The sequence below is a fragment of the Erigeron canadensis genome, chromosome 2, assembly GCF_010389155.1.
Source record: "Erigeron canadensis isolate Cc75 chromosome 2, C_canadensis_v1, whole genome shotgun sequence".
NCBI lineage: Eukaryota > Viridiplantae > Streptophyta > Magnoliopsida > Asterales > Asteraceae > Erigeron > Erigeron canadensis.
In genome coordinates this window covers 28,359,842-28,374,116 of record NC_057762.1, presented here as the reverse complement: position 1 = coordinate 28,374,116, position 14,275 = coordinate 28,359,842, and the positions used below count along the sequence as shown (strand labels likewise).

Below are 14,275 nucleotides of genomic sequence, written 5' to 3'. Positions count from 1 at the left end.
GAATCCTAATAATACCTTAAAAGGTTTACTCTCCCATGTTAGATGGATATAACATTGTTAAGGCTTACTCACCATATTTATATATAACAGGATTAAAACTCATGACCCCATAAAAAAACCGCATCCTAATTAATCACTAGACTATCACCCGATGACAGCTATTAACAAGTTGATATATGAAAAAAATGAATTTAGTTGACTATAGTCTAGACAATGGAAGGCCTCACATGTGGGCGCATGTGACGCATGTGCTACTATTCATAAGGATTAGTCATGTACTCATGTTTAGCATTATAAATTACAAATTATTATTCAATGAAACACTACAAATAATATTGTATTTGTCCACACTTTTAGTAAGCGTGAACATATTAAATTTTTATCACATTTTTATGTGTGTAAAAATATATAAAAATAAAAGTGTGTAAAAATTTTTCCACACCAAAAAGTGTGTAGATATAAAAGTTCACACTTTTTAGTATATGTATTTAAATACATATACTAATATATCCTTCTGTGTCATTAACTATATTCATATGGTTAGTGAATCAAAAATGGAGGTGGCAGCCTGCAAATATCCTAAACTTCATATGCGCTGGAACCATTCAGCCATTCATGGAAGTCTCACATTTTCTTTTTTATTTTGTTTTATTTTTTTAATGTCAATGGCAATGGAGTTTGGCCCAGAAAGTATGTTGTGTTTAAACGTGAGTATTCTAAATACAAAGTTCCTCTAAATGTGATTAATAAAGTTAGAACGTCCGGAGTAGCTCGTTCCCACCATTTTTTTTTCATGCGTAACGCTCCGGAACGCCCTCTTTCAGCCCCGGGGCGTTCCGGCCCATTAAAAAATGAGCCCCGGCTCATTTTGAACGTGTCCATTCTGCTTGGCATTTAGTGTTGGTCAACCTCGGGTTCTGTTTCTTCCGTTTCCTTTTTTTTTTAATACACTTTATTTGTATACATATATATATATACATTACACATACATATATCTATACAACTTCTTCTTCTCCATCTACTTTTATTTAAAAAATCAAACCTTCTCCATCCAAATCAACCGAAAATGTTTCCCAATCAGTGGGGTTTGAACCTTTTCTCCAATCAAAACGCGGATAACAATCAAAGAACACCCCAGCAATACAATGTCGATGACCCGAATCTTCATAATAATCCGATTTTATTCAATCACTTAGTACAATGAACATTGGATCACCGATGACTCCCCCTGGACATAGAACCCTGTGGATTCTACAAGATAATTTCGGTTTTGCACTTTCTCCGTCGGGTTTCGCTCAAACACCCGGCGTCATGTTTGGTAAATTTTCGGTTTTATATATATATACATATATATTTTCGGTTATAAATATAATTAAATATATTTTCCCGGTTTTATATATATACACATATATATTTTCAGTTTTATATATAAATATATATTTTCATATATAAATTTCGGATATATATATATGTATATATAAATGTTGATATATTTTCGGTTTATGTGTTTGTTTTTAAGATTCACGGTCAATACACCACCGGCTACAGGCTCCTTTTACGAAGATGTGGAGGAGGTTCAGGAGACACAACCCGAAGTTAGTGTTTCGTCTCCGCAAAAAGAAAAAAGAAAACATCGGAGGAAACAAACCGAGGAGCCGAAGAAAAACTCCTTCCAAGTTAACTGGTCGGAAGAGGAAAGTTTGGCGTTATGTCGAGCTTGGATCGATGTATCCGAGGACCCCAAATGCGGTATAACATCATCACATTTACTAATATATATGTATGTATATATAATATATATAAACCGTATATATATATATATATATATTGTATATTTGTTTTTTGTAGCAAAGTATCAAAAGGCTCAGACCTTTTGGTTGAAGATTCAGGAAGGATATCACAAAATCTTGAAGAGACCGACTTACTGGGGCATTGAATCGTTACAGGGGAAGTGGCGGAAAATTAGGACTAGTGTCACCATGTTCAATGGTATTATAACTAGGCTTAGTGGTTCGGGTTATCAAAGTGGTAGTAGCCAAGAGGATTTGATTAGTAATGTTGTTAGCGAGTATAATGCTGTGAACCCGATTTTTAAGTTTTTAAAAGAATGGCAGTGTTTGAGGAGAAGTTCGAAGTGGGAGGTTATTGAGAGTTGGGAGGCGATGAGTAGTCCTGGTGAGCCGAGTTTAAAATGGTCGAAGACAACATCGGAGAGTTAGGGTCAACAAAGTGTGGGGTCGTCTGGGAGGGTTGCATTCAACCTTAATGATACTGATGAGGGGGAACCGCAGCCTGAACTGTCTAGGTTGGGTCGTCTGGTTGGGAGAGATACGACAAAAAAAAGCTGGATGTGCGGGGGGTTCACGGAAGGGGAAGGTGGCGGCGGCGGTGGATGTGGAGGCGTATAACATAGCGATGGAGATGCGGAATTTGCAAGAAGTGGGGAAGGCACGCTAAGAGATCGAACTTAAGAAGCTTGAACTCAAATCTGAAAAAGTCCGCACCAAGCGAATGAATTTGTTGTCTAGGGACTTGTCTCATGTCAATCCCGAGGACCGAGCTATTCTGGAGGAGGAAAAGGCGCGAATCCGCACCCAATATCGATCTTAGTAATTTTAGTATGTTTAAATTTCTCCTTTTAGTTTTTATTTGTTTTTATTAAGTACTTTTAGTTTAAATATGTATTGTATTTTTAGTTTTAATTTTTAGTAAGACGTTTTAATTAAAGTAGCTTTTATTTACAAAGTTTAAATATATGTCTATATATAACTAGTTACAAATAATATATATAATATAAAAATATACATATAAAAAATTATTTTAAAAAAAATGTCTTGGGGGTATTACTCCACCCCAAAGGAATGAGAGGAATGCCTCTTATGATTAGTAGCGGACAAGTGTCGAGCTTGGAATGGAGGAAGGACATTCCCATAACCCTCCATTCCTAATAGTCTTATTGGTGATGGAAATAACACTACACTTTGGACGGATATATATTTGGACCCGAAATAGTCATCTGACAAGTCAATTTTCCTTCTTTGTTGGAACAAGATAAAGCTAGTATCGTGTCACAATGTATATAAGTGGGTATTAAGACGTGGAATTGGGAGAGACAAATAAGATATGGATTTGAGGCTACCCCGCTAAAGGATTTGGAGGAATGTCTTGTATCTGCTACTACCATACATGATTACCATGGTAGATGGGTAGGATCTTATATCTTTGTAATAAAAAAGTTCACGACTTTGATATGCAAAATTTACCTAATATTATTATTGAAAACGTGTGGAATAAATTTGTCATGAAGAAAGTGAAAATGCTTTCTTGGCTAGTAATTAAGTATCGTCTCCTCACACGTCTTAATCTTAACTGTCGTGGTGTTGGTATCCGCTCACATGATTGCTCTTTTTGTTCAAAAGGTGTAGGTAGAGTGTTACATTTATTTGTGGAGTGCTCTTTATTGTTGAAGTATGATTGCTTATGGCTTCCTGATTGAGAATGTCGGTACCTGATGGATGTCTAAATGAAACCATATCGTGGTATCTATCCTTGTAAAAGTCTAACCGTGCTAAAAAAAAAAAAGTAATCTAAGTTTTGTGTGATATAGGTTACTTTAAAAAAAAAAACAAAATGTTATTTTCTTTAATGCAACGAAACTAAGCACTTATGAAGTGTTTAGTTTGATTGTTTTGCTTTCTTTTCCCTGGCTATTATCAGGATGTAATTTTTATACTTTTTCTTGGACTACTTGACTCTATAGTCCAAGCCTTATGATTTCGGCAGTTGTCGAAGATTTATCTCCTTGTGATTGATAAAATTGACCGTTAAAAAGAAAACTACATTCATATACCTACCTTCTTGGTATATTCATATATTAAAAGTCTGAATTCAAGGTTCCAAACCATGCCTGAGTTATTTCTCAACTCTTTTCTCGAAGTTGATATATGATTTCAAATTTTGGAAATTAGGAACGGTAATTGTTCCATAATTTATTAGATCATATATTAAAAGATACAATATGAATCATTTTCGAATAATAATATCGTCATTTCTCAAAAAGGTATTATTCATAGTTAACTTTTACACCATCAATGTACCAGGATATAACATACATATTCTACCAACTATATTCGATTTAAAGCATTTTTTAAATAATAAAATTATCATATTTCAAGATGTTTTTATCTAAAACTACTAATCATCATGTTATTATAAAAACTTGATACATTAATATCGTGTATTACGCGAGAAAATAATTAAGTTTACATATAACTATCATATTAAAAATTAAGAAAATGTTAAATGAAGCTCTTAAGTTTCTATTTAACGTGAATAAAAATGTTGCATTTTTTTTTTATATCCAAAGTCCACATTTGAATTTAACGGTAAATACAACTCTTTAATACACTTTAACGAAAAACCTTTTGGCTTTGTTTATTAAAAACCTAAAAATTATTAAATTAACTATAATAAATAAAATTTTTGTTAAACAAACAGTAAAAACTTTTGTTAAGTTAAAAATATTTTACAGGATAAACTTTTAATACGAAAAAATATAATTTTATTTCCACATTAAATATTTTCCATAAATATATACCCAACTTAGGTTTTTTTTTTTATAGAAAGTTAGAAAAAAGTAATCTTAGATTAATAAAGAAAAGATTTATGATAATTATTGTTGCAGTTATTAAACCGACTAAAAAACGGTAACAAAATATAATCTTAGTATAAATGTAATTGCAATTGCAATTGGTGACGATAACTTCTAGGGTTATATTCTACGGATATCTATATATATATATATTTTTCCGCGCATATATATATACACGCGCATTATTTATTGACTCATTCACATCGAATAATTTTCACATAAATAAAAAAAAGCCTCTGCCTTTTTTTCTCTCTGGTTTCTTCCTCAAGATATTCGAATTATTATCGAAGAAAACGACATTCGATCGGCTTCTTCTTTATTCCGACGGGCGTCTAATTCAAGCAACAACATGAATTCTTGGATTTCATCTGTCGATTCGTTGATTTAATAAGATTTTGGGCCTTTTTGTAGATTGGCCGGAAGTTATATATATATATATTTATATATATATCTATATATATTTGTATTTGTAATCAGAAGAAGACGAAAAGAGGAGGGATAAATTATTAAGGATTTTGATCATCGGAAAAAAGCTTGAAGATTTTGATTGATTTATTATTATTGATTAAAAAGGTAACTGAAGTTTTATAATTTTTTATGAATTTTTCTAAGTGTGGATATTGCGGCAAGTGTGATGGATTTTCCAGAGATTAGATCTACTTGGAATTTTGATGATCTGGATTGTTTCTAACCCTCAGATCTATGATAAATCTTTTGACTTTTTCCATCTGCGATCATCTCAGCCGTTGGATCTTGTTTTGAAGGCCAGATTAAGCAGAGTTATTAGATAAAGAATTGTTATTATTGTTTAAAAAGACATGATTATGTTTATATACTAAAAAAGTTCTTTGCTTGACCTGTAAAAATATGTATATGCTAAAAAAGTTCTTTGCTTGATCATGTCAAAGGGACCTTTTTTATAAGAATATGAAGATATGAATCGATTTTCCAAGACTGATGGAGACTTTTCTTTTCCGGGTTTGGATTATGTGTTAAATCGGGTCTCCAGACACTTGACAATCTTCAAGGATTCAATTCCAAAGGGTTCTGAAATTGCCAAGGGTTTCGATGCACCAAAAACGCCGAAAAACAAACCCTGACTGCAGATCTCTGGAAATTTGTTACCTTGGTTTGGAAAAAAACTTACTGCATCGTCGATTTGTCGCACTTTAAGAACAAATAGTAGGATAGATTGATTTGTACTTGATGTCTGGTTATGTTTTATCTAACGATAAGGTCTCTTCGTGTAACAGAATAATCATCCGAAAACTACAATGGATCTACTTAAGTTTATCAATTCAGATATGACATGGGGGGCTGTTAAAAAAGGACATAGGAGTAACATAGGGCGGCCGAGGCAGCAGGTTGGGAAAAGTCGTATAAAGGGGAATAAAATTCAGGACTCGGTTGTATCTGATTACGAGAAGGTATGTGTTTTAACCGTGGTTAGTATATCTATATGTATATGGTGTTAGATTCTTGGAATAACACTGATTTTACCTTTTTGTGTTTGTTATTGGCAGTCTGGTGTAGCTGTTCTTGGTCAACGTTTTGCTGAGGCAGTACTTGATGTCCCTATAAAGAAAAGAATACTTAAGCTTCAGTCTCCATCCGTAAGTGGGGAAGTCGCTCGGTTACCTCAACCGCAGACTTCCAGCCATGAAGACATCGAACTAGGCAGTAAACAAAGGGAGCACTTAATGTTGAACAAGAAAGAGGTTTCTGACTCGAATGATTTCTCTGGTATTGAACTACTTGCTGATGCTGCATGCCATAGTTCCGTTTTTGATGGTTCTAGTCAATTGGAACCCTCTGAAATTGAAAAACAGACGACACCAAGAGCCGATGCAAAGACTGATGGTTCAAAAGAGGAGATTACCCCGATGGACTCGGATGTTTCATCCGTTCATGATACTACGTTAAAAGTTGTACAAAGTTTATGTGATAATGGGAATGGTGAGACCGACAAAAGTCATGCTCCTCCAAAAGCTTCGCGGCTACATTGGGACTTGAATACTGTGATGGAAGAGTGGGAAGAACCTTGTACTCCTGTTGACGATCATTGCGAGAAAAGTAATATGAAAGATACTTATAACGATGATTTGCTGAATTCTAAAACGAATTTGGAAAGTTATGAAACTCGAAATTCTCAAGTGGCAGAAGAAAAGGGTAGCACCTTACATGATGCTACGGTTTCCATTGAGCCGTTCTGCAAATCAGAGATTTTAGGTACTCAAGGAAACAATGATGGCGTAATTACGTGCAAGACATCAGATGCAGAGAGTTCTATGAGTAAATCAGATGTGCTTGATTCATTTGCTTATCCCCTTAAGTGTGAAACTGTTTCTACTTCCACTGCCTCTGTTTCACTAGGACAAACCACCTTAAAGGTTGAGCCTTTAATCAAGTCTGATGATGGGCAGGCGGAGTCTGAAATAGTACAAGGTGGGTGTTTGTCTTTTAAAGGTGATTGTGATGATAAGCTTACTTCGGAAGATCGTCTCAGTGATTGCTGTGGATCAAATGTTTCCCACGATGAGCGGGCTGAGGAGAATACGGTAGATAAAGTTAAGGTAGACTATGATTCTCCGGTTGAAGATGGTGAATTTAGAGAGCCAACTATATACCACATTTGGCAGAAGGATGAAGTGGAAGACACAGAAGACATAGAGTGTGTTGACTATGAGTCTGATAATATGTATGAAGATAACTTTGATACAAATGAATCAGTTCAGGATGAAATTGAGGTTGGGCATCAACAAACGAATGGAACATTAGGTGCAGAATTGATCAATGAACATCATGAAAGTGTTAAAGCAGAGGTCCTGGGGTCTAAAGATAAAGCTTCTGACTATCAGCTGCAAGAGCGGTCACAGTGTGCCAGTTTGGAAAAGAAGGATGATAGCTTAGCAAAACTTAATACTGTGAGTAGAAGTGGAGGGAATGTGTTCTGTACAGATAGATCAACATCTTTTGGTGCACGCAAAGATAATACTTACAGGTAATTTTGTGATCCTGTTCCGTTTCATATTTTGCAATGTTTCATGTTTTTCTATCTGCTAACGTGTCTTTTGCATGCAGATCTGACAATATTGGATATTCTTATTCACGAGCTGAGAGGGATTTTGGTCCAGGAAAGTTTATAGGACGGGACAGACCATACTACCGTGGCCGTGGCCCAAATGATGATGGACAGTGGGGAGATTCCTTTTCAAGAAACAGTCGTGGAGGATCAAATAGCCGTGACAACAATCGAGCTATAAACTACAATCCAAGGAGTGTTAACAGGACTTTCAACAATAGGCCATCACCATCTGACAGAAATGAATCTTATGGTGTTATTCCCAGGGGAACATCACCAGCAAGGGGCATTAGCCATGATAGATTTAAGGGTGGAGTTAGAAGAGTTCCTCCAGAATACTACAACGATTCTGATCCATGTTATTCAGAAAGGAAGGTTCATTCTTTTTCCTCCAATTATAATCGAGGTGCTCATATTCCCCAATCCCGTAAACGATCCCGGTCAAGATCTCGATCAGGGTCCCCCATTGCATGGCATTTTCAGAAAAAAAGAAGTATGGATACAAATGAAGAAAACCCAGATCATAGGTCTGATACGAGAGTTCCTTTTCGGAAGCCCAGTTTCTCAGGGGAAATTGAAGCATCTAGAGGGTATAACGAACGAAACGGTGTCAATGGGCCGTATAGGGACAAGAGATCATCACCAGTCAGCACATTGCAGCGAAACCAAAGGTTTGATCCACCTGGATATCTTGGAAGAGTGAAGCCAGAGGAGAATATCCGCGCCATTACACGCCCTGGAAGATTTCCACAGGCAAGTATCAACAATAGCACTATTCATGATGACAAATATGGGATGATGAATGAAAGGAGGCAATTCAGGGATGATCTGGACGACCCTCTCAAGGCTCGGTACCCCCGTAATAAAGATAATGGCTTCAGATACCCTCGTAATGACTATAGATGCTTTAAAGATTCAGAGAATACAATCGAGGAAAAAGGTTGTAGATACACTGCTAACAAGATGTTCAACACTGGGGAACGATATTTTCAGAAAAATAATTTGCAAAGGGAATGATGATTTCCTTGCGTGACATTAGGTCTGCGTTTTATTACTTTTTTTTTTTTGTTTTTCAGTTTGACAAGGGGATTATTAGATGGTACATATGAGATTTTGAATCGTGGATTCCCCCTTTTTTTGCCAGAAGTTCTATTTTTTTGCATCTTTTTACCTTTTTAGGTCAGCTTGATAGGATACTGGTCAGCAGAAGTATTTAGGACGATTTTTTATACGTCTGATGTCTTGTTTGAGTGGCCTTTAAGATAATACCATTTAGTGTATTCTTCTGGTCATTTCCTTTGTAATACACGAAGTTGGTTGAATCATTTACTCATGGAAGAACATACTTTTGACTGTCTTGGTTACATTTAGTAGTTAGTATCAGAGTTTCATTTTTTTGGAAATTTGAGTTTCGGCATGTGCGGTATGATATATATCTCGTTTTAGCGTAATCAGTGGAACACAAATACCAGCATCAGGGCTGGAATTTGGATGGTCGTCTGCTTGGCTGCATTGGTTTGTAGTACAAACTTTGTACAATGCTTAAACACACACAAAATGATACCCATCTGGCCATCTGGGTAGTATGTGAATGTAGGAGAACCATTATATCATATATGTATTTTTGAGCATAAAACATCTCTGTTTGTGGAAGTGTTGTATTTGTCTCACCAGCTGAAGCTGATTGATTCAAACTGTAAATATGATGAAAACCCCGATGAGCAGATTGCTGCTACGTCTTCCCTCATTTTCTTTGGACCACTTGCTAGGACTCCAATGCCGGATCCTTCATTTTCCTTTAGTATTTCTGCAACAGGATAACATAAGATATGTGAATTCATCGTTTTCTGCATATATAGTTGATTGCAAGTGTGAATTCTGTCATTATGAAAGAGAAGCTAGTTTTCTTACTTCTGAAATCTGGTCTTTCTCCATAGTTCACCTTGGTAGAACCAGCAAATGATTTGGTAGGAAGACTTTCTAACTCCCTATCTGCATTATAATACCAAGAACTCATCCCTGGAGAGGTCACTGGTGTCGGTACATCCACCGTTTGGATCTGCCTTGTTTCTGTAGAATTCTTTTCCTTGTTCCACAAAAAAGCTATAATCACAGTTGTAGCTATAGACATGCATATGAGTAGCATGTTAATAACTGACCTTTTACTATATGAATATATGATATTTGTATTGTGTTCAATTTGGTATATGTAAAATTGTGTTATTATAGCAACTAGTGCAAGGAAAACAGCAGAAGAGCTGACAATCATCACTCCCAAGGATAGCCAGCTGTTTTTGCCTAAAGTTGCAGAAATTGGTGCATCAAGAGCACTGGGTCTGAACCATATGGTTTTGTAAACCTGTTGGTCTTCTGTTGCCGGTTCGCTCTCTTGTGTTACATATGCTTGGATTTGTAATAGTATTCCAGATATATCATAGCTAGTTCCTGAAATAGGAAGTAGTAGGTCTAAAATCCCGAGATCCATTGATTTTTTGAAGGCCGGAACAAGGATAATCTGTGGTGTTCTGTTGCTGGGGTTGTTAGCCATGTGTAGAAGCTCACGAATAATGGAGATAAATGGAGTAATTCCGCTTCCCCCACTGAACATCACAATCTTGTCATACCTGCATTGTGTATGTTAATAATACTGTAAATATCAAGGCCTACACTAGTTAAATTATTTTCCCTGCTCACTTTTGAAAATAGGTTGATGCAGGTCCGTAAGGTCCTTCAACCGACACTTGTAGATGCTCTGTTGGTGAAGGTGAAGAGAGTTTTTGATAGAGTTTCTGTGACCATTTTCCTTCACATTTGATGACTACACTTAGCTTCTCAGGTTCCATTGTGCTGCTTGAGGTTATAGTAAATGGATGCCATTGGAGTTTTGATATACTAGGTATATTTATAAAGATTGAGCTCATTGGATTATAGTGTAACCCTGCAAACCGAATACCCAATGATATAAGCAATAGCACGTGGTTTTCGTAGAGGGGCCAACTTGAGATTTTGAGATGTTCAGATCCATAGAAAAACATCTGTCTTGCAGATTACCTGGGCTCTTGGAGAAATTCAACTCAACAGTATGACATGGTAGAATTCTAGCTGAAACTAACCGAGCTTTCTGTTGGGATTGCAGGAACCTTAGGAGCCGATCTATCAGAAAGAGGTAAAATCCTGGGAGTGTGATCCAACAATAAGAAAATCCAGCATGTAGTATAAAGAAGACCACAAAGAGAATATAGAGATGATGGGTGTAGAAAAAAAGCTCAAATAGTGTTCTCCTGATACGGGGTATGCTGGTCAACCAAATCGCTATTCCTGCAAGCAAACCTATTTCTCCGGCTACATTTGATATCCCAATTTTCTCCCATTGTTGCATCTGCATTACACATATCGATTTTCAGCAATCATGTATTTGTAATATAAGAGTCATGAATATTGTCATACTTGTGAAATTTGGTGTGTTTTAGCCCAGAAAATGGTGTAACATAAACCATGAGCAGTAAAGAAAACCATGGTTGTATTCCCAAGCCATATGTGATACTTGATGCTAGATTCTGATGTAAGACCAATTAGTCGGAGCACTGATGACCCTCTGGTCACGGGAAAGAACAAAAATGCTAGGCATATGTTCCCAACAAGTCCTAGCATTAACGCTATACTGTCTAACTTCAATTCCCACCTGCCAAAACCTCATTAAGTTTGATCTTTTTCAGGAAGTGATTTCACTAGCATAAAACTATGAGAGGGATATCTGCTTACACTCTCTCTTTCATTCTTGATGCAGATTGAGTTGTGATGGTTGCAAACATGGCGTGTATGTAAGCTGAGATGGACCAAGCTAAAAGCCCCACAAACATGATGAAAAACAGTAGTTCTGTCCAAGTGGCGATACCCAGAGGACCTCTAGTTATTGCTGGTCGTCTCCATAAGCCTATCAGATAATTCTTGGAGATACTTGAACTGGCATCAAAGAAAATCTTGGTGACTTATCATACAAACATTTCAGTAACAAATATCTGATGTACGTATAACTCATACTGAAATTATGTTCAACGACTACTAAGAATAGGGTGTCAGTTTATGTTTACCTTGGATTCTGTTGGTAGTCTGAAGACTTGCTTTCTAGGTGAAGGTATATACATGCCAAAGTTGCAATCAGGAGGACTGGAATTGTGTAAATTAGGATATCCCCTCCTGCACATATGAAAGATATTAGCATTTTAACATTATATCAGTTCAAAGTCTAACTTTAATGCGATATGGTTTAACTATTAGATCATGATCCGTAGGGTAAACATAAAATGCCACTCTATTTTCAATAGTCGTGGAACATAATTCCAGTATGAGTTATACACACATCAGATGTTTGTTACTGAAATCTTTGTACACATGTCAGAATTGAACTAGTAATCAAACTGTTTTCAACTGGTCTCGTTGCGTTTCCAGACTAAACCGTTGGCCAAATAGCTATTGACATGGGTGGAGGAAGATAAAAACCTTGTTGCCCAAAGTAGGATGAATTGGTGGCAGAGTGGATGCAAGGCAACCAATGTAGCCAAAAGGTGTTTGTCGGCATCATCACCCATATTGTCATGTACCCCAAGAAAAGCGCCAATGCTGTTAGCCTTATTGCTACTTGTATCATCTTGTTCATACTTAATCCTTAAGACTGAATTCTTTGTTTCCATTTCTTTTATAGAAGTGGTTTAAAATGTTGATGTATTAGTAGTCATTGAAAGAGATTATTAGGACAAAGTAGGAGCTGGTTTTCACACTATGGGCAATACGACAACTCACATATGATTCAAGATTGTGAGCGTTTGTTTTTAATGGAATATGGTATAGATCTATACATCATAATATTCTTTTTCTTTTTCCTTTTTCCGTATGCCAAACTAGTTCTAAGAATTTTCCAACGTAATTGGAGGACACGAAAAGTTTGTTCCACATCTTTCAATTCTTTATCTTGCTTTTAAACCCATTCGTTGGACTTAAAATAATTTAACAAATATAGACCACTCCGGATATATCACAACGGCCAAATAGTATTCTTTTATGAAGGCGGACAAAGTGCACACGAGACCAAGAAGTTACCACAGCTGTATCGTAAGAGACCATATTTGATTATCATCTTTTTTTCACTCTCTTATCCAATCGCAAAAATGGTAGGAGGGAGAGGGGGGAGTACTTATTGATTAATGGTGGAAGGATAAAGAATTTATATTAGTTGTTTCAATTGAATTCAAATATATATATATATATATATATATATAGAGAGTAACACTCCAGTTAGAACAGTCTTAAAATAAGAACAGTGAGAACACTTAAAAAATATCATTTTGATGCATTAAAAGTTCATAAAACTAACATAGTGCTTAACTAATTATCATTATTTAAGTGTATAACAACACATTGGCCTGTCAAAATCAAGAAAATCATGTTTTTTGTTTTGTGCATCCATCTTGGATGCATATTCTTCAAAATAATGCATCCACCAAAAAACGTGATTTTTTCGATTTTGACGGATCAATGTGTTGTTAAACAGTTAAATAATGATAATTAGTTAAGCACTATGTTAGTTTTATGGACTTTTAATGCATCAAAATGATGTTTTTTAAGTGTTCTCACCGTTCTTATTTGATTGTCCCCCTATATATATATATATATATATAGGAAAAGTTAGGTAAAGTATGCAGTATTTATCTTAGATAAAGCAGGGGGTGATTATGTAAAATTCAGGGGGAGTTTATGTAAAATTCAGGGGGGTTTATGTATGTTTATTAAATTCAAAGGTTTAATATGTAACTTTTTTTAATGTGGCAGTACCTAAGCTTAGGTAAAGTCTGCAGTACGGATCATTTTCCCATATATATATATAGGTAACACTTCAGTGAGAACAGTCTTAAAATAAGAACGGTGAGAACACTTAAAAAACATCATTTTGATGCATTAAAAGTCCATAAAACTAACATAGTGCTTAACTCATTATCATTATTTAAGTGTATAACAATATATTGGCCTGTCAAAATCAAGAAAATCATGTTTTTTGTTTTGTGCATCCATCTTGGATGCATATTCTTCAAAATAATGCATCCACCAAAAAACGTGATTTTTTCGATTTTGACTGATCAATGTGTTGTTAAACACTTAAATAATGATAATTAGTTAAGCACTATGTTAGTTTTATGGACTTTTAATGCATCAAAATAATGTTTTTTAAGTGTTCTCACCGTTCTTATTTTAAAACTGTTCTTATTTGATTGTTCCCCTATATATATATATATATATATATATATACTTAAAAGTTCTCTTAAAACCATAACATGATAATATGTAAATATTAAGGAAAGTGATAAAGCTACAATAACTTTTAGGCATCTACAACAATGTTTGCTATGTACAACTATACCGTGCAGTAAATTATATACATTTGTTATAGATATTCAATAATTGCAGTGAATTTATCACTATCCAAATTTTAGTGATTATATTTTTTTTATCTTATCCCTTGATTATTTCATATGTAATCATTAGATTTT

At 35.3% G+C, this 14,275-nt stretch overlaps 2 protein-coding genes across 2 annotated transcripts; one reads left to right on the top strand and one right to left on the bottom strand.

Annotated features, from left to right (window-relative positions):
- Positions 1-4,867: 4,867 nt before the first annotated feature.
- LOC122586951 lies at positions 4,868-9,086 on the top strand. The gene is made up of 4 exons (XM_043758992.1): positions 4,868-5,224; positions 5,905-6,078; positions 6,175-7,652; positions 7,733-9,086. Exons 2-4 carry the CDS (start codon positions 5,926-5,928, stop codon positions 8,748-8,750), a joined length of 2,649 nt encoding a protein of 882 aa, XP_043614927.1. The 5' UTR covers positions 4,868-5,224; positions 5,905-5,925; the 3' UTR covers positions 8,751-9,086.
- A 314-nt stretch (positions 9,087-9,400) lies between these two features.
- On the bottom strand, positions 9,401-10,576 carry LOC122588021 (ferric reduction oxidase 2-like). Its single transcript, XM_043760168.1, has 3 exons — positions 10,428-10,576; positions 9,645-10,357; positions 9,401-9,540 (listed from the first exon to the last, which is right to left on the bottom strand). The coding sequence occupies exons 1-3, from the start codon at positions 10,574-10,576 to the stop codon at positions 9,401-9,403; spliced, it is 1,002 nt and encodes a 333-aa protein (XP_043616103.1).
- Between the last annotated feature and the right edge of the window lie 3,699 nt (positions 10,577-14,275).